Source organism: Denticeps clupeoides, chromosome 5, assembly GCF_900700375.1.
Source record: "Denticeps clupeoides chromosome 5, fDenClu1.1, whole genome shotgun sequence".
NCBI lineage: Eukaryota > Metazoa > Chordata > Actinopteri > Clupeiformes > Denticipitidae > Denticeps > Denticeps clupeoides.
In genome coordinates this window covers 317,502-342,509 of record NC_041711.1, presented here as the reverse complement: position 1 = coordinate 342,509, position 25,008 = coordinate 317,502, and the positions used below count along the sequence as shown (strand labels likewise).

Genomic DNA, 25,008 nt, shown 5'->3' with positions numbered 1-25,008 from the left:
CATCAACACTGACGCTTTTAGAACATTGTACAAACCTATAAAAACCCTGAAATCCCACCTAAGCCACATAATAAAACCCTCTGACCTAGAAAGGTCTGGAACTGCTGTGTGGCAGACGGGGATCGAGACTGCAGAACTAGAACGTTCTGTTGGAATATTCTACTGTAAATGTGGAACTGCCTCAGGGGTCTGTTGTTGACTAGATATCTTGTAAGAAAATTGTTCTGCTGCAACAGACCACGTTCCTGTGGCAGCAGCCACCCAACATTCTTCTGCTGGTTTTATTCCTCATGCAGAACGGGACGCTGACCTCTGACCTGCTGAAATATCGTCCTACCGTATTACACGGGTTACCGCGTCACATGACCAAGTGCTGCTGCTGATGGGTGTGGCTCAGGAGCAGCTTTACTGCGGTTGTACACTAACTGTGGATGGTGAGACTGGGGGTGGAACGCAGATCTACCGGCTCCTGGTGAGAAAAGCCCAGGTCTTCAAAGGTGACCTTTCCTGGAGATGAACAGCAGTGGTCACCAACACCCACAAGCTTTCATTTTAACCATGTGACATCAGAGCTTCACCACCACCGAGCCTACGACACTCTGCACAAATGTCACTGTAGGACCTGCCAGGGGACACATCTGCCTGGAGCACACAGACAATCAAGACGATCATCCTGGAGACGCAGAATCTCTTCTGTGGTCAGGAAGATCTGAAGCTGATGTTCTGAAGTTCCCATAACATCATGCATTTCAAAAACACAAACCCAGATAATAAACGGCACCTTAAATTCCATTGTTCCGTGAACAGTGCCAATGACAATAAAGATTTATCTTAAGAAGGAACTGAAAACGAAACACAAGATCGATTTATTTTGTTAAGTTATAGAAAAATAGATGGATCAGTGAATTATGTATATTGTCCCATCAAACAAGTAATCATGTGGAGAGAACTGGACGACTGTCCTAAACAATTTCAAATAAAAGGCCAGCTGGGACATAAATAGTAATCATTGTACATTTTTAGTCTCCATTAAAACATTTTATCCTATAAAGTCTGTTAATTGTAATTAGGAGCCTGGATACGAGGGCTAGATCCTCTGCAGTTTCCTCATCTACACAGTCTGGTCAACTGCAGAGGTCGTGAAAGGATGGACAAGGGTCTACACAGAACCTCCAGACTGTCTGATGTCCATCACGCTCTCAGGGACACGCACCGTCATCCCGTCCAAGGACTTGGACAAGCAGATCTGGCACCCCAAGCGAGACCTGTGGGCAAAAAACATCATGGGTGTGGAGGTCAGAAATATTAGTGGCATTACGTTATTTATGAAACTGATGGTTCTTGTCACTGAGACAGCAAGCACAGCATCCAGTGAACCTGGGGCAGTGGTTGCCTAGCAGGTAAGGTCTCCTGATGTTCTGGTAGCGCCTCCATGCTCTGGACACTACGCTGACAGACACACCTTCTTGCCACAGCCCGCATTGATGTGCCATCATGGATGAGCTGCACCACCTGCGCCACTTGCGTGTGTTCTAGACTCCGTCTCAGGCTACCAGTAGAGTGGAAGCACCACCAGCATTCAAAAATGACCAAAACATCAGCCAGAAAGCACAGGTCCCCACCTGCAGGACCGCGCCTTTATTGGGGACGTCCAGCTAATTGCCTATAATTTCCTCTTGTTGTCTATTCCATGAGAAATTGATTGTCAATCAGTGTTGCTTCCTAAGTTTGATTTCACAAAAATGTGACTGACAGTGGAGTTAAATCGTGTTGTTTAAGTGTTCTCTTTATTTCTTGAGCATTTGAGTATATAAAAGCATATATATGACTATGTAAACTTAGATAAATAAAAAAAATCCTTTATGCATGCACACATACAATATATGTTTGTAGATATGTACAGTGGACCTAAATAAATACAGTACGTCCAGACTTTAAATCCATAGAATAGATCAGACAAGACGCCAAACTCTAAAAAACAGAAGCACTTTGAGTCGAAGAATAAATTCCTCTATGATTTTATGGGTTAAAAGGCTCCACACACACACACAGTAGACATTGGTATCGTTCTAGCAGGATGTTTCTTGGCAGATCTGATATAAAAACGTGTTTCCTGGAACAGATTGTTCAGTCAGATCCCAACCGGAGCAGCATGTTCATCTGTGGCACGTCAGAACAGATCTTTAAGCAATTCTGAACGTGTGGTCTCAGAGATCAGCATCGAAGCCATGTTCATTTCTCACAAGAAAATATTGAAAATAAAACCTTTATGTTTTTTACATTTACTTTCTTCTCACTCTCTTTCACACTGTTAGGTGAGGAGGTTACAATCCAAATTCACACATTAGCAGATGGTGCAGATCTTATTATACAACATGAACGGCATTCTGAGAAGATTTGGACCAAAAGAAAGCAGCGAATGTCCTAGAGAAGCATCACAACAAACAACTGGCTTTAGGATCTAATCCCTCTGTTCTACTAATCTGTTCATGATCGGATCAGTCCCACCCTCCACTGCGATGTGGGACTCCGGTCATGTGACCATCCTGTATAGCAGGCGTCACTCACGTGTCGGTGAGACCGTAGGAGAGGTCCAGCATGTCCAGCTCCTCATCAGTCACTGGGCCCAAGTTGTGGTAGACCTCCTCCTCAAAGACGAGGTGACAGGTGGAGCAGGCGAGCGTCCCCTCACACGCACCTACACAAAATTACACATAGAGACCAACTACACATGAGTCCTCAAATAACCTGGGCGAAAATGAAAAAATTACATCTGTAATATCTGCACTTGTCCTAAACTTTTAGATGAGACTTCAGATAATGTGGAACATCATTTAATTTCAATGCAGACATTTCAAACACGATTACCTCTCGCGAAGTTACATTTTTTACTTATTTCAAAGGAATTCAAGGTTTAGAATATATATGTTATATTGAATAGTGCATATAGTGCAATAGTGCTTAATTAAAATATCCATACATTGCACCACATTTTAACTCTTAGTACTGGCCATCATATGTTAACAGCACTCGTGTGGCTTTTAGACCAGTGACGTTGTCGTCCCCTGCATCACACCATTTTAGTTGCATATATTGGTGTTGCATAAACAATTTATTTTGAAGTGTTGCAGTTTTGACACCCATTATACATTAATATTTGGTGCAATAGGTTTTGTCTGAATCCTTGTCGAGTTCACAGTATTTTATAGTGGACGTTGGTTTTAACAAGTGAGACTAGTTTTCTCAAGTTGCTTGTGTAGCTTTTGTCAGAACATAAGTACCCTGTACTAAAGCACGACAAGTACAACCTGCACATCACACTTGTCCATAGTTCTGACCACTAGTTATGGGGACAAAGTAACTTGTCCCATGCATCACATAGAGAATCATCCAGCTACACAGAATTACACTCAGGGACCCACAATGCATGAAGCGAGAGTGGGTCTCTGTGGTGTAATGTCCTGTGATGGCAGAGCAGTGGACAGCCAGGCGTGTGATGCTTTTCCATACGATTCAAATTCAATCCGGGGCCCTGAGAAAAGCAACAGCGCTCATTTCTACGTTTGCGACAGCTCTGCAGGTCTACGTGTGTCCATTTTTTTTACTAATGCCCTTTCCTGACTGGGGGCTAAATGTGGGTACGTGAGATACGTAAAAAAAATACGTAAACAAGATACCAGTCGGGATTCGAGACACAAACTAGAATGCAGCAGCACTTGGGATGCTGCGCCACAGACTCGCCGAAAAGGAATCAATGTGGGCACGCCGGTCATGGTCTATCGGGACACGCCCATGTTGGGTCACATTTTAATCTGGTCGCCCTGCACATACAGACGCGAAAACACGCGATATAACTTTACTTTACTTGGCAGACGCTTTTATCCAAAGCGACTTACAAGAGGACACCAGCAATTCTCGTTCGGTTTCTATAGATTTTGAGTTACAAAACTAAGAGTCCTGCTAAGGAATAACTTGTCAGGAATAGAACATGCTGGGAATTGTTAAGTTCTAGATGAATTTTCTTATTTTTATTTTGTGTGTGTGTTAGACTCGTCTGAAATACTTTTTGAACAAGTGGGTTTTCAGCTGCTTCTTAAAGGTGGTGGTAGTCTCGGCTAGTCGAATGGAGCAGGACAAGTTGTCCCACCAGCCAGGGACAACAAAGGAGAACAGAGTTGACTGGGATCGGACACCCCGTGAAGAGGGAATTTTTAGTCTGGTTTCGTGTGCTGATCTGAGAGGGCGTGCAGGAGTGTATCTAGTAGTGTGTTGGTGTGTTTACAGCCCTGTAGGCAGCATCAAGGATTTAAACTCGATGCGAGCAGCTACCAGGAGCCGGTGGAGAGAGGTGAGAAGAGGCGGGACGTGGGGGTGTTTCGGCTGGTTGAAGATGAGACGGGCTGCCATATTTTGGACCATCTGGAGGGGTTTTATGGTGACTGCAGAGGCTCCAGCCAGGAGAGAGTTACAATAGTCCAGTTTAGAGATGACCGTTGCCTGGACCAGGAGCTGCGTAGCCTGTTGTGGAAGAAAGGCCGAATCTTGCGAATGTTGTAGAGAGTGAACCTGCAGGATCTGGAGATCTAGAGAACGTGATGATGGTTCAGACTCAGTTCGTTGTCAATCCAAACTCCAGGGCTTTTTGCAGACGCCGTGGGTGTTAACAGTAGTGAGCCAGTTTGAATTGAAAGTTCAGATCAGAATCTGGATAGGTTCAATTGGAGGTGTCGCTCAGACATTCAGGCCGAGATAAAATATAAGTTCTTATAAATTCGTATTCTTGTATCCAGAAAAAAGGCTGTCTTGACAGGAGCGAAAAAGCACAGTGACAACCTCAACAAAATATTTACAACTTTTGTCATAAAATTAATTGGGACAAAAGTCCTAAATATGAGACAAATTCTCCAGTGTTCTGTAGTAACTGTCTGTTGGTCACGTCAACAGACAGCCTGGTGTAAAGCGGTCATAAACGTGAAAAAGAGTGATGTTACGAGTCGGACTCGAATTGTGCATTGCAAAAAGTTGTCATTGAATTCTCTGGAATTCAGATGCATTGTAATACATTCAGATTCAAATATATTCAACTCAATTTCAGTTTCTACAAACCTCTGCCCATTGAAAGGTTACTTCCCTTTTTCCACCCACAGAATTTCCCACCCCGCCCCTAAAACATTATCGTCCCGCCTCTCTCCTCCTCATTAGCATTTAAAGCTACAGACGGTGCAACGGCACGTCCTGGGAAATCTCACTGTGGGACCGGATCAAAGTGGCTGTAATTCTGCACCGGGAGACTTCAGATACAGAATTAGGGGACCAAACCTAAACTGTCTAACTTCATCATAACCCTGGATGGCCTTTCTATCTCACCAAGTACTGAAGTAAAGGATCTAGGCGTCCTCATGGATGCAGGTCTCGTTCGATTGGCATGTAGATAATATCACGAGGAGAGCATTCTTTCACCTTAGAAATATTGCAGAGATAAGAATCATGATCTCAATGCATGATGCAGAAAAGTTGGTCCATGCGTTCATCACATCAAGGTTCGATTACTGCAGCTCATTACTGTCTGGATGTTCTAGTAGGTACATGAGTAAACTCCAACTAGTACAGAATGCTGCAGCCAGAGTTCTAACTAGAAGTAGAAAATTAACACAGAAGCAACATGGAGGTACGAAATTCGAGCTTTGTACAGAAGGTCCCAGATCCCAGCAGGTCATGTGTGGGGGGTGTTAACTGTCAGGTCTGTCAAAGCCCATTGAGACATATTGTATGTGATTTAGGCTAAATAAGAAATAAATGTTGTTGACCACAGACCGATATAAACTAAAAAAAAGTATAATTCTTTATAGGAGAACTTTAAAGCTCTTGTGTAAGATGCATGTACATTTATGGAAAAATTGGAAAAATCTCTCACCAAAGCCATCAAAGTCAAGGTCCTGGTTCACAACCACATCCAGCAAACTTTCACCAGGGGAACCTTGCACCGTGATCCTCTCTCCGTCACGGTTAATGAAGTTCACAGTTACCTTGTTTTCTGACCTAAGAAACACACACACACACACACACACACACACACACACGTTAGTCACCCTAATCTAACAAATAGTGAGTAACACACTCGCCTATGAACCAGGTTCGAACCCCACTTACTACCATCATGTCCCTGAGCAGGACAGTTAACCCTGAGTGTCTCCAGCGGGGGACTGTCCCTGTAGGCGCTCTGGATAAGGGGTGTAAATGTAAATGTCTATATTCTGGTGCCCCAACAGTATGTGAACCAGTATCACAGTTTCTCTTCTCTTACTGAACTGGTCGACTGATTGATTTGTGATTTGCTGTAAAGTCAGTATTAAGTATGCTATGTGTATTAAAATCTACAGTGAAATATGAACTGCGCTATGTGGGGGTTTTTTTTGTTGCTTTTATTTGGGTCTTTGTGTCCCCTAATTCTGTATCTGAAGTCTTTCTGAAATTCCGTCTTGGTGCAGAATTGAAGCGAAAGTCAAGTCATTGTGAGACACTGCAGCGCAGCACACGGTGACACGGTGAAATGTGTCCTCTGTATTTAACCATCACCCTTGGTGACAGTGGGAACCATGACAGGCGCCCGGGGAGCAGTGTGTGGGGACGGGACCTTCATCAAGGGGACCTCGGTGGTTCCATGGCGGATCGGGATTCTAACCAGCAACCTTCTGATTACGGGGACGCTTCCTTAACCGCTAGGACACCGCTGCCCCAAAAGGAAGTCGTGTCTGTGTTTTTCCAGAAAAAATAAAACGAACCCTCTGGAGCTAAAAAATACATTCGTGCTCATTTTTACATCCAATCACCGAGCAACTGCAATAGTTCTCACGTTTGGAAGCCATGACGGTCGGTGAAAATAATATTTTAGGGGAGGGGCGGGGAAAGCATGAGAAACGGGAGGTTACCTTTCCCTTTATGACATCATGAGGGGACAAATTCCAGATCCGACCATCTGAGCCGCCGCTCTCTGAACGGTGAAGCAGAACAAAACCCTCTTTACACCCATCACCATTTCTAGCAACTGCAGGACCATAGACAGGCTAGAGGAACTCGGTCACATTTTCATAGTAGGGGACCTTTAACTTGACATCTGATTGGTGAGCATTATTGTTCATCCCACAGGAACATCAACGCAACGTGATTAAGGCCGTGTCCACTCAAGAATGTGATCTGGCCTTGCATCCACGTGAAGCCAGTGTTTAGGGGACCCAGAACGGTGAATTTCTCTTTTCTCCTTATCAGAACATCACTTATAAAGCACCGTGAAGAACGTATCACCCAGCACTGATATTCCAAACCAGAAACAGGTTCTACAACCCAGACATCAAAACATGGTTTTTAAGGCGCCGTGTAGAACCAGCCAAACATCTCTGACCTCCGGAACCACAAACAGGTTCTATAGTCCGGACGATTTTCTCCAGTGCACGTTACAGGGACAGTGAAGAGTCCTGCTCAGGGTGGGGTTTGAACCTGGAGAAGCCGCACTTGGACATAAAGAGCTGCATTACATAGTGAGTATTGTACCGCAGACCCGTACACGGTCCAACACAGCCGGTCTCCTCTCGCCTCCTGAACCCAACATCGTGCCACTTTACTATTCCACAAGTCAGTACTGTGGAACCAGCCTGAAGGTTCTCTAGACGGAACGTAAGGAGAACATGGAGGTAGAATAACTCCCTGCTGCCCCCTACCGGCGGCCCAGCGGAACGTCAGGACTGTTTGAGGTGAACTGTTGGCTAAAGTATGGCCTACTTAGCGAGCGTGTTGATGAAGGTTATTAGGCGCTGTAGAACCGCGACGGTGACGTTTTTACTCTCACCACAGAGCTCCGGTGACGAGTCGCGAACAGATCTGTCGGGCGCTGGTCCTCCTCGGGTCCCCGCACAGGGACGTTTTCCTCCAGGCGACTCGGGACGCTCCGCTCAGTAACCTTCCAGCAGCGAAGACAAGAGACATGGCTGCACCGCAGCTGCTCCAACCCTTCAGACAAACGACGCTTCCTGGTGACTCGCTGCCCAGCCGCAGAAGATAAGAGTTCACCGAGGAGCCACCGCAGGACCACGCATGTTCCGATCTCAGCACGGAGCACAGCGTCCACCAATCACAGGGCAGCGTTCGCCCACGTGGGCGTGCCTACGTCATCACGCATGACCCTCGGGAGCGTCGATCCTGTTTCGAGACGTGTGTGGGAGGAGTTACGTATTCTAAACAACTTTTAATCAGTCACTAAATTAAACTAGAAAAGGACGTTTTTGGCTTGGAAAGCAGTGAAAGGGTAAAAGACAAGAGGATGAAAGGATGAAGAGGAAGAATGGAATCGTCGCTGAATTAGTTCATTTCGTGGAATGGGTGAAATTGTACAACTGAAAACCTCCCGTTTCAGTAATTTATGACCCGTTATTACCATCATTCCGACTGAACGTACCACCAGTACCTCCGATATAAGAATAGGATTTTTAAATGTAAGATCTCTCACACCTAAAACGCTGATTATTAATGAAATTATTACAGATCAGGGGTTTGATGTACTGTGCCTGACCGAAACTTGGTTAAAACAAAACGAATTTGTCGCATTAAACGAGTCTAGTCCTCCTGGATACAGATATGTACCCCAACCTCGCTTAACTGGAAGAGGAGGTGGCGTCGCAGTCATTTAGAACCCTAACCCTAAACCCGGACATGGATTTAACTCTTTTGTCTGACCAATTTGAACAGATTTAACCAACATAACCCATGTAGTCTCGCCAAAAATCATTATAAAAAGTTTATTCCATTGATTATTACTTATAGAACCCTGGACCTTACTCCGAGTTTCTCAGTGAATTTACAGACTTTCTTTCTAACCTGGATGTATCTGTGGATGAAGCCCTAATAAAGCCCTAAATGCCAGAGGAGAGGAGCAGCTGAGCAGAATAGAGATTCAGAATAGAGACAACCTTCGAACCGACAACCTTCTGATTACGGGGCCGCTTCCTTAACCGCTAGGCCACCACTGCCCCACTCGACTCCCGGGTCACTTGCTTCAACAGGTACCCTCAAGGTGTTCCCAGCACGATAGTAAATGGTCTAAACCAGAAACCAAAATTTTGATGGCCGTGTCCGGGCGTGGCCTCCAAAGCTGGTGTCAGCTGTGGACGATGGAGCCGGCAGTTCTTTAAAACGCATGTTGAAAAATGAGCATGTTGGTGTTAAAGTAGACGTGGAGAAAAGGTTGGTTTTATCCTGACTATACACTATTCTATATGTTATATATGTAATACACTAATGTCAGGATAGTAGAGGTGACGGGAGAGGACGAGATCGGCAGCATGTTAGCACGCTGGATACAGAAACTTTAGAAAAGATGAGATAACAGTAGTTTATTTTATTTAAAGTGAAGTGAAACCGAATACAGTATTTGATTCGGGTTGTTTTTTTGACTGAGACCATTTTGAGTGGAGAGGTCGCGCCATAGGAGAAGGGAACGTGTGGAAGTGAAGGTGGATCTCTCCGTGACTTCCTTTTTCGTTCCAGGGTACAGATAAGCACGGGAGATCACACCATACATTTACATGGAAAAATCATACTACCTGGGTAGATGCTTTTGAGTTTTTGTCCTACAGTTTTCTTTTTTTTTTCAGTGGACCATTTCGCCTTTTTAGGCGGCTGATGGACATTTGGACTCTTTTGGTTCTGTGGGAGGGCCGAGCTCTGAGTTCTTGATTTATGTTTTTTCTACTCCTCCTTGAGCCCTGGCTTTAGAAGAGGCACGCTATAGTATAAAAACTATATGTGTGTAGATGGTGCGCCTTACATTAGCATTCTATAACATTTTAGTTGAACTTATTACATCTCTTTGTTAGCTTTAAGACGTAAGTAAGACTTGCTTTTCAAGCAAGTCTTACTTACGGCCGGTCTCATCTCAAGAGGTGAGGAAGGTTGACCCTGGGTAGTACTTGGATGGGAGACTGCCTGGGAGTAGCAGGTGCTGTAAGATTTAACTTTTTTATATCGCGTTGTTAGTTTATTACTAATGTAATTCTGTTTTTTTCACATTTTAATACATTTTTATGCCTTTTTCTCCTTTAAAAGTCAAACATTCTAGCCGAAGAACGGCCGATCTCGTCTGATCTCGGAAGCTAAGAAGGCTTGGGCCTGGTTAGTACTTGGATGGGAGACTACCTGGGAATACCAGGTGCCGGAAGCTGTAACTATTGAAAAACTGTTTAAGTTGAACTTTTTACATCGCCTTGTTAGTTTTTTAGTAAGTTAGGGGGTATTTTCACTCTTTGATTCATTTTCCCACCCTTTCCCAACCCGGTTAGTACTTGGATGGGACATTGCTTTGGAATACCATGTGATTTAACTTTTTGATAAATCATGTAAGTTGAACTGTTTTATATTGTTTTTTTAGTTTTGTACTAAAGTGTGTCAGGTGGTATTTTCACTCTTTGATTCATTTTCTCGCCCTTTTTTTCTCTTTAAAAGTCAAACATTTTCAAACGACTACACCAGCCAAAGAACAGCTGATCTCGTCTGATCTTGGAGGCTAAGAAGGGTTGTGCCTGGTTAGAACTTGGATCTGAGTGCAGGTGGAGAAGGTGGTGGAGGAGGTCAAGGTGGAGAAGGAGGAGAAAATGAAGGAGGTGGAGGTGAAGGAGTAGGATGAGGATGTTGAATGCTGGTGATGGTCACACAGAGCTTCTGTATTACATCTATAGAAAATTCAGCTTTAAGCTTTAATATAAAATTTAAAATGGAAAAAAACTGGCAACAGAACAGATTACAGTATTAATCGGAGATGACAGTCGTTCTGGTGCATTTCTCTCAACTATACAACTGTATAGTGCCTGTTGAAAACGAATCTTCTCATCATTCGCAGCAAATCCTGAAGTACATCCTCAGTGAGCAGTACTGGAGGCTCGGAGTATACCAGGTGCAGTGCGGGGTGTAATAAGGGCTGTGAGGTAGGATGGTGCTACTCCATGTTTGGCTTTGTAGGCCAGCATCAGTATTTAGAACCTGATGCGTGCAGCTACTGGGAGCCAGTGGAGGAACGTAGTAGAGGGGCGGTGTGGAGAACTTGGGAAGGTTGAAGATCAGTCGTGCTGTTGCATTTTGTATGAGTTGTAGAGGTGGGATGGTACATAGTGGTAGACCAGCTAGAAGGGAGTTACAGTAATCCAGTCGTGAGATTACTAAGGACTGAACCAGTAGTTGGGTGGCCTGGGTTGACAGGTAAGGGCGGATTCGTCTGATATTGTAGAGAAGGAATCTACATGAGCGGGAAAGATTGCTGATGTGAGTTGAGAAGGAGAGTTGGTTGTCTATTGTTAAGCTTGCAGGCTGTTGAAGGAGAGAGCTGCGAGTTGTCCAGGTAGCAAGATCCTGATGTGGTGAAGAATCTGCTGGAATGAATATTGGTTCAGTTTTGGTGGGATTGAGTTTGAGGTGATGGGCTGCCAACCAAGATGAGATGTCAGTTAGACATGCAGAGAATTTGGAAGCAGCATGTAGATCAGAGGGAGGAAAGGAGAAGAGGAGTTGTGTGTGATAGCTGATTGTAGACACACTGCTCAAGGACTTTAGAAAGAAATGAGAGGAGGGAAACTGGTCTGTAGTTGTTAATGTCTGTAGGATCAGCAGTGGGTTTCTTTAGGATTGGAAGAACCCTGGCTGTTTTAAAGGCAGATGGTACATGGCCAGATGAGATTGAGCTGTTTGTGATATAAGAAATGAAAGGGATGAGGTCAGGGGAGATGGTTCGGAACATTGCTGAAGGGATTGGATCTACTGGACAGGTGGTTGGGTGGCCTGTAGATATAATCTGAATGATTTCATCAGATGTGATCTTAGAAAATGGATTTAGAGCAGTTGTAGAACCTTCAGAGGGTAGAGTAGGATTTGTGGTGGAGAATGTCTGACAGATTTGTTCAATCTTCCCTGTGCAATTTCCCACTTGTGGGACTAATAAAGGTTTATCTTATCTTATCTTGAAGAAGTTGGCAAAATCATCAGCTGTTAGGGAAGACATACACACTAAAATACACACACACACACACACACACACACACACACACACACACACACACACACACACACACTCAAATACACATACATACTCTCACATACAAACACACCCACACGCATACTATCAAATACACACATACACTCAAATACTCAAATACTCAAACACTCAAATAGGGTGGTAGTAGCCTAGTGGGTAACACACTCGCCTATGAACCAGAAGACCCGGGTTCAAATCCCGCTTACTACCATTGTGTCCCTGAGCAAGACACTTAACCCTAAGTTGCTCCAGGGAGACTGTCCCCTGAAACTACTGATTGTAAGTCGCTCTGGATAAGGGCATCTGATAAATGCCGTAAATGTAAATGTAAATGTAAATACACACACATACACACTGAAATACACATACATACACTCACATACAAACACACCCACACGCATACTATCAAATACACATACACACTCAAATACACACACACACACACTCAAATACACATACATACACTCAAATACACACACACACATACTCTCAAATACACACACATACACTCAAATACACATACACACTCAAGAACACACACACACATACTATCAAATACACATACACACACTCAAATACACATACACACATACACACTCAAATACACACATACACTCAAATACACATACATACACACACACACACACCTAGTTCCCTCAGCCCAGATGACCGCACCAGGAATAAATCCTCTGGTGCAGCAGTATAGCGGAACGTAATACGCGGAGGGTGAAGATGTGGCGCCATGTTCATGTCGTGTTTCGGGCGGCAGGGGGCGCTGGCGGCCTCCTTTTCTCCAGCGCGGACAGAAACGTTATTAACAGCGATTCCGATCCCGCCACCACCAGGTCTCTTTATTCTAATTACCTTTATTCTATTGCCCGTCTCGAACCCGCGTCCCCGGCGCGCGTCACGTCGCGTCACGTGGTCATATTCCTGCGCGAGGCCGGCAGGGGTCTGTGTCTGCGTGCGTGGCGGTGAGAAGATGGACGTGAAGGACCAGGGAGCGCAGATGGAGCCGCTGCTGCCACCGCCGGTAAGATCCGCGGGTTCTACGTTCTTTGTTCGCGGCGCGCCACGCAGCGCCATGTCTGCGGCGTCTGGTGGCCAGAGCAGGTGCGGCTGGTTTCTGGAGAACCTCCTGCCTGCAGCTGGTGATCTGTGCTGAGGAGCAGCCATTTTATCTCCTCGGTGGGGACACTTCAGAGCAGGATGGAGATGATGAGACAGAATACGCTGATCGATTATCTGGTTATGGTGGACATCTTCCTCTCCGAGTTGTAACTTCAAGAAGGTCCACAGCTGGATCTCCAAATGCTCCACCTCTAAAATTGCAGCTCTTGTGAGATGTTCCCATAGTGCTCAGGACGTATCGAGAGATGGTTCAAGGAACTGATGACCGGGTCATGGGTGGACATGACTCGTGCTGCTCAAAAAGCTGAAGATCACGTGGGGTTCTGATAGAAGAATGTCAGATGTTTGCTCTGTGTGGACCTGTCACCCCCATGTGGCCACCAAAAAGCTCCTACAAGATCAATGGAAGATCATCACGTGGGTGGCTGGGTGTTTCATCCTGCCCTGGGGAAAGACATGTTATCAACATGCACCCCAGGAAGAAATGGGGACCTTACAAGAACCTCACAACCATGTCCCCCCTTTCGTATTGACAGTACTCACAGGTGGCAGTGGCCCCTTTCAGCAGCCTCCAGAATGGACCTCCAGTTTCTCCAGATCTTAATCCAAGCAAGCATCTGTGGTTTCCTTCTGATGGCTTGGTGTCAGATACCACAGTAGATACCTTCTCGAAAGCTCAGGGCTGTTCTGGGAGTAAAGGTGCTAGTGACGTGATTGTCATTGTGAGACACTGCAGCGCAGCACACGGTGACACGGTGAAACATGTCCTCTGGTGATAACGTTTTGGCGGATAAAACCATTTCAATGGTTTTGGCATGAAGTCTTGAAAATGTAGGACCTGTCCAGCAGTTCCTCATGTGACCTACACACCATCTTATGTTGACCTTGAGGACCTGGCTTTAAAATGTTCCAGCTCAGCTGTGCCTACCCACAATGCATCACTGCCACAGATCCAGAAAGAAGGTTCTGATGAAGATGCTGGTCTAGACGTGGCTGTGTAGAGGTTCCTCGCACCTCGTACTTGGCTCTCTGAGGGTTCAGCACCATGGACAGGAGCATTGACTCCCTCTTCTGCCCCCTTTGCAGGTTCAGAGCCCCGCGGGGGACCGGGAAGGGGTGAGTCCTGGTGGTGCATGTCCCGGCGTGTGGTTTGATGCATGTGCCTGTGAACACTGCATGCTAACATACAACACACCAATCTGCAGCAGCCGTGCATGACCTTGAAATGGAGCACGGGATGATGGGATATGTGTGATCTGCAGGGATGACCTGCTCCTCTGAACACCATTTGTCTACTTTATTGTGGCTGTGAATGAACAGACCTGCTGCCTACAGGGATATTATTCTCCATCTCAGTAGAACCTCAGCGCTACAATTACTGCTAATTAAGATGTTATAAGGAATAATAATCATTACAAACGAGCTATTATTACATATTACTTATTATACGTCCTCCTCATTCTTTAATAACTCCTCCTGTCAACATGTGACATGACCAACTGTAGCGCATCATCCACCTCCTCCCTTTCTCCTCCGATTCCCTCCATTCTCTACACTTCTAACAGGCTTTAATTCCTATTGAACGTGACCACGCCCACTACCAACACCAACATGCAGGTTATCAGGTGCTTTAATTCCTATTGAACGTGACCACGCCCACTACCAACACCAACATGCAGGTTATCAGGCGCTTTAATTCCAGTCAACGTGACCACGCCCACTACCAACACCAACATGCAGGTTATCAGGCGCTTTAATTCCAGTCAACGTGACCACGCCCACTACCAACACCAACATGCAGGTTATCAGGCACTTTAATTCCAGTCAACGTGACCACACCCACTACCGACACCAACATGCAGGTTATCAGGCGCTTTAATTCCTACTGAACGTGACCACGCCCACTACCAACACGCAGGTTATCAGGCGCTTTAATTCCTACTGAACGTGACCACGCCCACTACCAACACCAACATGCAGGTTATCAGGCGCTTTAATTCCTATTGAACGTGACCACGCCCACTACCAACACCAACATGCAGGTTATCAGGCGCTTTAATTCCAGTGAACGTGACCACGCCCACTACCAACACCAACATGCAGGTTATCAGGCGCTTTAATTCCTACTGAACGTGACCACGCCCACTACCAACACGCAGGTTATCAGGCGCTTTAATTCCTAGTGAACGTGACCCCGCCCACTACCTACACCAACATGCAGGTTATCAGGCGCTTTAATTCCTATTGAACGTGACCACGCCCACTACCAACACCAACATGCAGGTTATCAGGTGCTTTAATTCCTATTGAACGTGACCACGCCCACTACCAACACCAACATGCAGGTTATCAGGCGCTTTAATTCCAGTCAACGTGACCACGCCCACTACCAACACCAACATGCAGGTTATCAGGCGCTTTAATTCCAGTCAACGTGACCACGCCCACTACCAACACCAACATGCAGGTTATCAGGCGCTTTAATTCCTACTGAACGTGACCACGCCCACTACCAACACGCAGGTTATCAGGCGCTTTAATTCCTACTGAACGTGACCACGCCCACTACCAACACCAACATGCAGGTTATCAGGCGCTTTAATTCCTATTGAACGTGACCACGCCCACTACCAACACCAACATGCAGGTTATCAGGCGCTTTAATTCCAGTGAACGTGACCACGCCCACTACCAACACCAACATGCAGGTTATCAGGCGCTTTAATTCCTACTGAACGTGACCACGCCCACTACCAACACGCAGGTTATCAGGCGCTTTAATTCCTAGTGAACGTGACCCCGCCCACTACCTACACCAACATGCAGGTTATCAGGCGCTTTAATTCCTATTGAACGTGACCACGCCCACTACCAACACCAACATGCAGGTTATCAGGCGCTTTAATTCCAGTGAACGTGACCACGCCCACTACCAACACCAACATGCAGGTTATCAGGCGCTTTAATTCCTACTGAACGTGACCACGCCCACTACCAACACGCAGGTTATCAGGCGCTTTAATTCCTACTGAACGTGACCACGCCCACTACCAACACCAACATGCAGGTTATCAGGCGCTTTAATTCCAGCAAACGTGACCACGCCCACTACCAACACCAACATGCAGGTTATCAGGCGCTTTAATTCCTAGTGAACGTGACCCCGCCCACTACCTACACCAACATGCAGGTTATCAGGTGCTTTAATTCCTATTGAACGTGACCACGCCCACTACCAACACCAACATGCAGGTTATCAGGCGCTTTAATTCCAGTGAACGTGACCACGCCCACTACCAACACCAACATGCAGGTTATCAGGCGCTTTAATTCCTACTGAACGTGACCACGCCCACTACCAACACGCAGGTTATCAGGCGCTTTAATTCCTATTGAACGTGACCACGCCCACTACCAACACCAACATGCAGGTTATCAGGCGCTTTAATTCCTAGTGAACGTGACCACGCCCACTACCAACACCAACATGCAGGTTATCAGGCGCTTTAATTCCTAGTGAACGTGACCACGCCCACTACCAACACCAACATGCAGGTTATCAGGTATTTTGAAATGTTAAAATGATGTCACAAAAACATAATTTAGGACTCCAGGTCATAAACGAAGTGAAGCAAAGGACAATATTAACAATAGATGATTTGTTTGTTCATAATGACTATTCAGATTATGGCACAGCTGTATATATTTTTTATTGAACCTCATTTTAATGGAAAAGGTAAAAAAAAGTACAGATTATACATGGATAAATACTCAAAAAAGAGCATATAGCATCAGAATCAGAATTCTGATGTTAGAAATATAGTGCCGTTCAGAGACTACGTTACCCAGCAGCCCCCAGTGGTGGCATTTTGAAAGCCCATTGCGCACGCACACACACACACACACACACACACACACACACACACACACACACACACCACAGTACTGCACAATAATGCTCAGACTCTCTCCAGCGCTGGCCGCCTATTAATCTCCCCTGGCGATTGGGGGATTGTTGGACGTCTGTCAGGAGAGCTCACACACACACACACACACACACACACACACAGGCTGCTGCTGCTGCTGCTGACGTTGGCAGCACGGACCCCCAGTCAGGGCAGGACCGCGCCGCTGTATGGATGGTAGCCCCCTGTTCCTCTGGCTCCTTCTGCTGAAATCGAGCTCGCGGCCCGGCAGGCGGCATGCAGGTACGGGGGAGGGGCGGTCTGTCTGGGTGAAGGACGTCTTCTGGAGACCTGGCGGCTCCGTCTGGATGTTGGTTGAAGCGCGTGCTGGTAGAATCTCGATCTTGAGGAGATGGACGGTCGCCGCGGCTCGGCGGTTTACTGTGTATTCATGGCGTGTTAAAAGATCCACGCATGCTCACTCCATGCGACCCACGGGCCCGTCATACGCCTGCGCGCCGCTCGGTGTTCGCGTGTGTCACGCAGTAGCAGCGGGGAGAGGATGCTGATGCTGCCATCGCCATAGTAACCACAGCCATCTGTAAGGATCAGACCCGGCTCTCTCATCCAATCAGCTTCCTCTGACATCCTTTAGATAATCCACCGCGCTCCTGTACAGAACAGCACGCAAGCGCTGCGTTGGTAGTGTGTGTGCTGCACGTTTATTGCTTAGTGTGTGTGTGTGTGTGTGTTGTATTTTCACCATTCTACTTACACAGCTATGGTGAAACTGGGTCACAAGATGTCTACAAAAGCAGCAGTGGAGCCTGGATCATCTCCACAAAGTGATTAACGGGGAGTGGTGTGTGTGACGGTGGTCACGCATGGTAAAGACGCTCAGCGTGTCCTGGTCCCGGGCTGATGACAGACATGGCGTCACCGCGTCCTTGTCTGGTTACAGCGAGGAAGAGTGTCCTCCCACACCAGGAATTATAGTCGGAGGAGCACATTCTTCTGCCACCTGTGCGTGGTGCTGCGGAGACCTCGTCCTCCTGCGTCTGGACGAATGTGCTTGTGATTTGCGGTCTGGGAAAAGTTCTCTTACGCTGTTGTGGGGGCTGTATGATGTGTGCATTCTCCTTAACACACACACACACACACACACACAAGTGGGTGATCCAGAAGGTGACGACTAATTAACGTGTTTGACCTTCTCCATGCAAATTCTCTGGTCGTAGCTTCCTGTGTGTGTTTATGGGGACTCACACACTCTTTCATGTGCCTCCTTCTTCTCCCTCTGGCTCTGCGAGGACCATCTGCTGCACAGCAAGTCCCCAGATTTATAAACTGTCATCCGGTGTTCCGATTCCTCCCAGTTGTGTTACTGCGAGTGACACGCAGAGCGTTTAGAGGAGATGTTGCCAGATTGTGTTCCATTTGAGGACATTCTGGACATGAAACCTGTTTAGTTTACATTTACATTTACGGCATTTGGCAGACGCCCTTATCCAGAGCAACTTACAACGTGCTTTCAAGTTACCATCGATGAAGAGATCAATTCCGGTTCACTAGGACCCCAACTATAAATACATCTATTTTATTCACTCTGTTGTAGATTCTGTACACAAAGTTCGACAACAAGAAAATTACAATTTAATCTAAATATTCTCTAAAGAGGAAGGTCTTGAGCTGCCGTGTGAAGGTGCTCAGTGACTGAGCTGGAAGTTCATTCCACCACCGAGGGACCAAGACAGAGAAGAGTCTAGATGAGCGTCTTCCTTTTACCTTCAGAGATGGAGGGACCAGGCGAGCAGTACTGGAGGCTCGGAGTATACCAGGTGCAGTGCGAGGTGTAGTTGCGTGATTGGTGTCATTCTGCTGCCATGTAGTCTGTGAGATCCACCATCTGTCTGCTTCTATGGTCACGGCCAACATGTGATGTAAACTGTAAGATGATCATTTCACAAATCACGTACAGCGACCTCGAGTAGCTTGTTGTCAAGGTCGAACGCGGTGAAGAAAGTAGGCTAAGCTGTGCAGGGGGGCGGGGCTTTTTCGGTTATCGGCGCGAGAAGCAGTAATGTCACCGTGGCAGGTGAAATGTGTTTTAACGCAGAACTAAAGTGGATTAGAGCAGCAGCTCAGATTATACAGCAGCGGGTGAAAGAGGGTCTGGCAGCCACTGGTTCATGTTAGAGAGAGAGAGAGAGAGAGAGAGAGAGAGAGTGTATGTGTGTGTGTGTGTGTGTGGAGGACATGCATCTCCTCCATCATACCTTTATACCATTTACAGGATGTGTGTGTGAGTGTGTGTGTGATAGGTGGAGAGACACACGTTCAGACAGGTTTCTGAGTTAAAGCTACTGAAGAAGATTTCAGTGTGTGTGTGTGTGTGTGTGTGTGTGTGTGAGTGGGGGAGGGGAATGTGTGTGTGTATGTGTGTGGAGGACATTCATCTCCTCCATCGTATCTTTATACCATTTACAGGGTGTGTGTCTGTGTGTGTGTGAGTGGGGGAGGGGAATGTGTGTGTGTGTGTGTCTGTGTGTGTGTGTGTGTGTGTGAGAGAGAGAGAGAGTGGGGGAGGGGAATGTGCGTGTGTGTCCTCTTTAAACACTTCCCCTGTGAGATGTGGAGCAGAACTAAATGTGAGGAGGAGGAGAAGGAGGAGGTCAGTGCTGCATAATGCATGGACCTTCACAGAACAGGGGGTGGAGCTGTAACGTGAGCAGAGGTCAGAACAGAGGGCACACACACCTCACACACACACACACACACCTCAAACATCTCTCAGTCTCACGTTTCCTCTCACACACCTTTTATTCATCACTTTTTGTACATCATCACACATCACTGCTTCAGGATCCACGTTCAGGTGGACGTTTAATCTCCATATTTGAGTCTATCTGCGCTGCCAGGCTTCATCTATTGATTTCATTTTGGCATCCCAGCGCAAAACACACACAATCAATATTGCCCTGAAAATATCTTTGCATATTTATGCTCTTTAGAAGGGGGTAGAGATCACAGTTCATACAGATCACAACAAAAGACGGAATTATTACTATTATTCTCATTCGAACGTTCTCAGCACAGGACGCCCACCCGTCCACTCTGGACCGCTTCATGTTACGGGGCGGCGTCCCCTCTTATCTTACTGTCAATGTGTGTTGTGTTATCGCTGATACGTGTGTGTGTGTGTGTGCGAGTCACACAGTTTATAGTTGTGAATACATTTGAATAATGAATAATGTGCTCGGTGGAATATTGTTTCATGTTGTAGGTGTTTGAATATCATCCCTCATTATTTGAAACTTTGCTGCTTTTCTGTGGCTTTAGACTGAAGTTGCCATGGCAACAGATCATGGGCCAACAACACGTTCCTGAAGTGGGCGTGGCCAGAACTCTCCGGGAGAAGAGGGGCTTTAATTAAACACAAGCGTTAGTTGGGTAAATTCAGGAAATACCTCGATTATCGATTATCGGCTGTCACCGTTCATTCCCTTTTTAAACGTTGAGAGCGGCCCGTCTCCCATCGCCTGTCACTCATGTCACGGCTGTGTTGTGTGCTGGATTACAGTCAGCCCTCCTCCCATGATCCTCTAGTCGTACTCACGTGGGCGGACGTGTGTGTGTGTGTGTGTGTTTGTACTCGTCTGAATGAAGCTTCCGGCGCGGAGAAATCCAAGTCCCCTCAGGTCCCGGTGTCACTCCGGTGGACGTGAAGGGCGTGTCCTGCCTGTCTTTGTCAGCAGGCCACCACCCACAAATGACACTGAAGCACAGACAGCGTCATTCATCACGGCCTCATTTATCTCAGACACGTTCCTTTGTCCGGTTTCCCTCCCCGTCGGCCTGCTTGTATAACCGCGTCAGTCGCGGCTGGAGAGCGCTGCTTTCTTTCTGGTCCTCTCTTCGTTGAGACTTATGTAAGAAGTCCACTTTAGAGCTATTAATGTATCTCAGCAGGGTTCTTCTGTACTGGAATCAGCAGCTTTATCTACGTACATGAATCCAGACTGAAGCTGCTGGTGTCAATCTGTTCACATTTCCTCACATTCCCACACATTCCCAAAGCGGATATGGCACAGCACAGAGCCACAGTAAAACGGCAGTAGCGCAGATTCACAGTCCTTTATGGAATTAAAGTGGACCAGTTTATTATTGAAAATTAGGAGAATATTAGTCTGTGTTGGAGATGAATGTGTACTTATGAGAATAAAATTGATATAGCAATTTGCCACGTCTGCTGTCATGGCAACAATCTCCTGAAGTCAGATTTGGGTGCAGTAGGGTTATTTTTGGATGTCTCTCCTCTCGGCTGACCCTGCACGACTGCAACAAAGCATTGTTCCCATGTAGACCACAGAACATCCCTGACCATGCCCTCCATTAGTACAGTGTTGAAAACAGGGGTCATCACCTGTAGAACATCCCTGACCACGCCCTCCTCAGTACAGTCTAGAAAACAGGGGTCATCACCTGTAGAACATGCCTGACCACGCCCTCCATTAGTACAGTGTAGAAAACAGGGGTCATCACCTGTAGAACATCCCTGACCACGCCCTCCTCAGTACAGTCTAGAAAACAGGGGTCATCACCTGTAGAACATCCCTGACCACGCCCTCCTCAGTACAGTCTAGAAAACAGGGGTCATCACCTGTAGAACATGCCTGACCACGCCCTCCATTAGTACAGTGTAGAAAACAGGGGTCATCACCTGTAGAACATCCCTGACCACGCCCTCCTCAGTACAGTGTAGAAAACAGGGGTCATCACCTGTAGAACATCCCTGACCACGCCCTCCTCAGTACAGTCTAGAAAACAGGGGTCATCACCTGTAGAACATGCCTGACCACGCCCTCCATTAGTACAGTGTAGAAAACAGGGGTCATCACCTGTAGAACATCCCTGACCACGCCCTCCATTAGTACAGTGTAGAAAACAGGGGTCATCACCTGTAGAACATCCCTGACCACGCCCTCCTCAGTACAGTGTAGAAAACAGGGGTCATCACCTGTAGAACATCCCTGACCACGCCCTCCTCAGTACAGTCTAGAAAACAGGGGTCATCACCTGTAGAACATCCCTGACCACGCCCTCCTCAGTACAGTGTAGAAAACAGGGGTCATCTCCTGTAGAACATCCCTGACCACGCCCTCCTCAGTAAAGTCTAGAAAACAGGGGTCATCACCTGTAGAACATCCCTGACCACGCCCTCCATTAGTACAGTGTAGAAAACAGGGGTCATCTCCTGTAGAACATCCCTGACCACGCCCTCCTCAGTACAGTCTAGAAAACAGGGGTCATCACCTGTAGAACATGCCTGACCACGCCCTCCATTAGTACAGTGTAGAAAACAGGGGTCATCACCTGTAGAACATCCCTGACCACGCCCTCCTCAGTACAGTGTAGAAAACAGGGGTCATCACCTGTAGAACATCCCTGACCACGCCCTCCTCAGTACAGTCTAGAAAACAGGGGTCATCACCTGTAGAACATGCCTGACCACGCCCTCCATTAGTACAGTGTAGAAAACAGGGGTCATCACCTGTAGAACATCCCTGACCACGCCCTCCATTAGTACAGTGTAGAAAACAGGGGTCATCACCTGTAGAACATCCCTGACCACGCCCTCCTCAGTACAGTGTAGAAAACAGGGGTCATCACCTGTAGAACATCCCTGACCACGCCCTCCTCAGTACAGTCTAGAAAACAGGGGTCATCACCTGTAGAACATCCCTGACCACGCCCTCCTCAGTACAGTGTAGAAAACAGGGGTCATCTCCTGTAGAACATCCCTGACCACGCCCTCCTCAGTAAAGTCTAGAAAACAGGGGTCATCACCTGTAGAACATCCCTGACCACGCCCTCCATTAGTACAGTGTAGAAAACAGGGGTCATCTCCTGTAGAACATCCCTGACCACGCCCTCCTCAGTACAGTCTAGAAAACAGGGGTCATCACCTGTAGAACATGCCTGACCACGCCCTCCATTAGTACAGTGTAGAAAACAGGGGTCATCACCTGTAGAACATCCCTGACCACGCCCTCCTCAGTACAGTGTAGAAAACAGGGGTCATCACCTGTAGAACATCCCTGACCACGCCCTCCTCAGTACAGTCTAGAAAACAGGGGTCATCACCTGTAGAACATCCCTGACCACGCCCTCCTCAGTACAGTGTAGAAAACAGGGGTCATCTCCTGTAGAACATCCCTGACCACGCCCTCCTCAGTACAGTCTAGAAAACAGGGGTCATCACCTGTAGAACATGCCTGACCACGCCCTCCATTAGTACAGTGTAGAAAACAGGGGTCATCACCTGTAGAACATCCCTGACCACGCCCTCCTCAGTACAGTCTAGAAAACAGGGGTCATCACCTGTAGAACATCCCAGACCACGCCCTCTTCAGTACAGTGTAGAAAACAGGGGTCATCACCTGTAGAACATCCCAGACCACGCCCTCCTCAGTAAAGTCTAGAAAACGGGTCATCACCTGTAGAACATCCCTGACCACACCCTCCATTAGTACAGTGTAGAAAACAGGGGTCATCACCTGTAGAACATCCCTGACCACGCCCTCCTCAGTACAGTCTAGAAAACAGGGGTCATCACCTGTAGAACATCCCTGACCACGCCCTCCTCAGTACAGTCTAGAAAACAGGGGTCATCACCTGTAGAACATCCCTGACCACGCCCTCCTCAGTACAGTCTAGAAAACAGGGGTCATCACCTGTAGAACATCCCTGACCACGCCCTCCTCAGTACAGTCTAGAAAACAGGGGTCATCTCCTGTAGAACATCCCTGACCACGCCCTCCTCAGTACAGTCTAGAAAACAGGGGTCATCTCCTGTAGAACATCCCTGACCACGCCCTCCTCAGTACAGTGTAGAAAACAGGGGTCATCACCTGTAGAACATCTCAGACCACGCCCTCCTCAGTACAGTGTAGAAAACAGGGGTCATCACCTGTAGAACATCTCAGACCACGCCCTCCTCAGTACAGTGTAGAAAACAGGGGTCATCACCTGTAGAACATCCCAGACCACGCCCTCCTCAGTACAGTGTAGAAAACAGGGGTCATCACCTGTAGAACATCCCTGACCACGCCCTCCATTAGTACAGTGTAGAAAACAGGGGTCATCACCTGTAGAACATCCCTGACCACGCCCTCCTCAGTACAGTGTAGAAAACAGGGGTCATCTCCTGTAGAACATCCCTGACCACGCCCTCCTCAGTACAGTGTAGAAAACAGGGGTCATCTCCTGTAGAACATCCCTGACCACGCCCTCCTCAGTACAGTCTAGAAAACAGGGGTCATCTCCTGTAGAACATCCCTGACCACGCCCTCCTCAGTACAGTGTAGAAAACAGGGGTCATCTCCTGTAGAACATCCCTGACCACGCCCTCCATTAGTACAGTGTAGAAAACAGGGGTCATCACCTGTAGAACATCCCTGACCACGTCCTCCTCAGTACAGTGTAGAAAACAGGGGTCATCTCCTGTAGAACATCCCTGACCACGCCCTCCTCAGTACAGTGTAGAAAACAGGGGTCATCACCTGTAGAACATCCCTGACCACGCCCTCCTCAGTACAGTCTAGAAAACAGGGGTCATCTCCTGTAGAACATCCCTGACCACGCCCTCCATTAGTACAGTCTAGAAAACAGGGGTCATCACCTGTAGAACATCCCTGACCACGCCCTCCTCAGTACAGTCTAGAAAACAGGGGTCATCACCTGTAGAACATCCCTGACCACGCCCTCCTCAGTACAGTCTAGAAAACAGGGGTCATCTCCTGTAGAACATGCCTGACCACGCCCTCCTCAGTACAGTCTAGAAAACAGGGGTCATCTCCTGTAGAACATGCCTGACCACGCCCTCCTCAGTACAGTATTTAA

General features: G+C 47.1%; 2 protein-coding genes across 6 annotated transcripts in view; one reads left to right on the top strand and one right to left on the bottom strand.

Moving 5' to 3' along the window:
• Positions 1 to 843: 843 nt before the first annotated feature.
• On the bottom strand, positions 844 to 8,125 carry LOC114790611 (adrenodoxin-like). Its single transcript, XM_028980818.1, has 4 exons — positions 7,844 to 8,125; positions 5,915 to 6,039; positions 2,569 to 2,698; positions 844 to 1,265 (listed from the first exon to the last, which is right to left on the bottom strand). Exons 1-4 carry the CDS (start codon positions 7,978 to 7,980, stop codon positions 1,160 to 1,162), a joined length of 498 nt encoding a protein of 165 aa, XP_028836651.1. The 5' UTR covers positions 7,981 to 8,125; the 3' UTR covers positions 844 to 1,159.
• A 4,636-nt stretch (positions 8,126 to 12,761) lies between these two features.
• LOC114791243 (sodium-driven chloride bicarbonate exchanger-like) overlaps positions 12,762 to 25,008 on the top strand; it is a 30,774-nt gene continuing 18,527 nt past the window's right edge. For 2 of the 5 annotated variants that reach the window (XM_028981907.1, XM_028981908.1), the window contains exons 1-2: positions 12,762 to 13,103; positions 14,288 to 14,317. In XM_028981907.1, the coding sequence (XP_028837740.1) occupies positions 12,813 to 13,103; positions 14,288 to 14,317 (321 nt within the window). In that variant the 5' untranslated portion in view covers positions 12,762 to 12,812. Of the gene's footprint in view, positions 13,104 to 14,287; positions 14,318 to 17,133; positions 17,410 to 25,008 lie in introns of those variants that run through there. The other 3 variants (XM_028981909.1, XM_028981912.1, XM_028981913.1) reach the window with 3 other exon arrangements.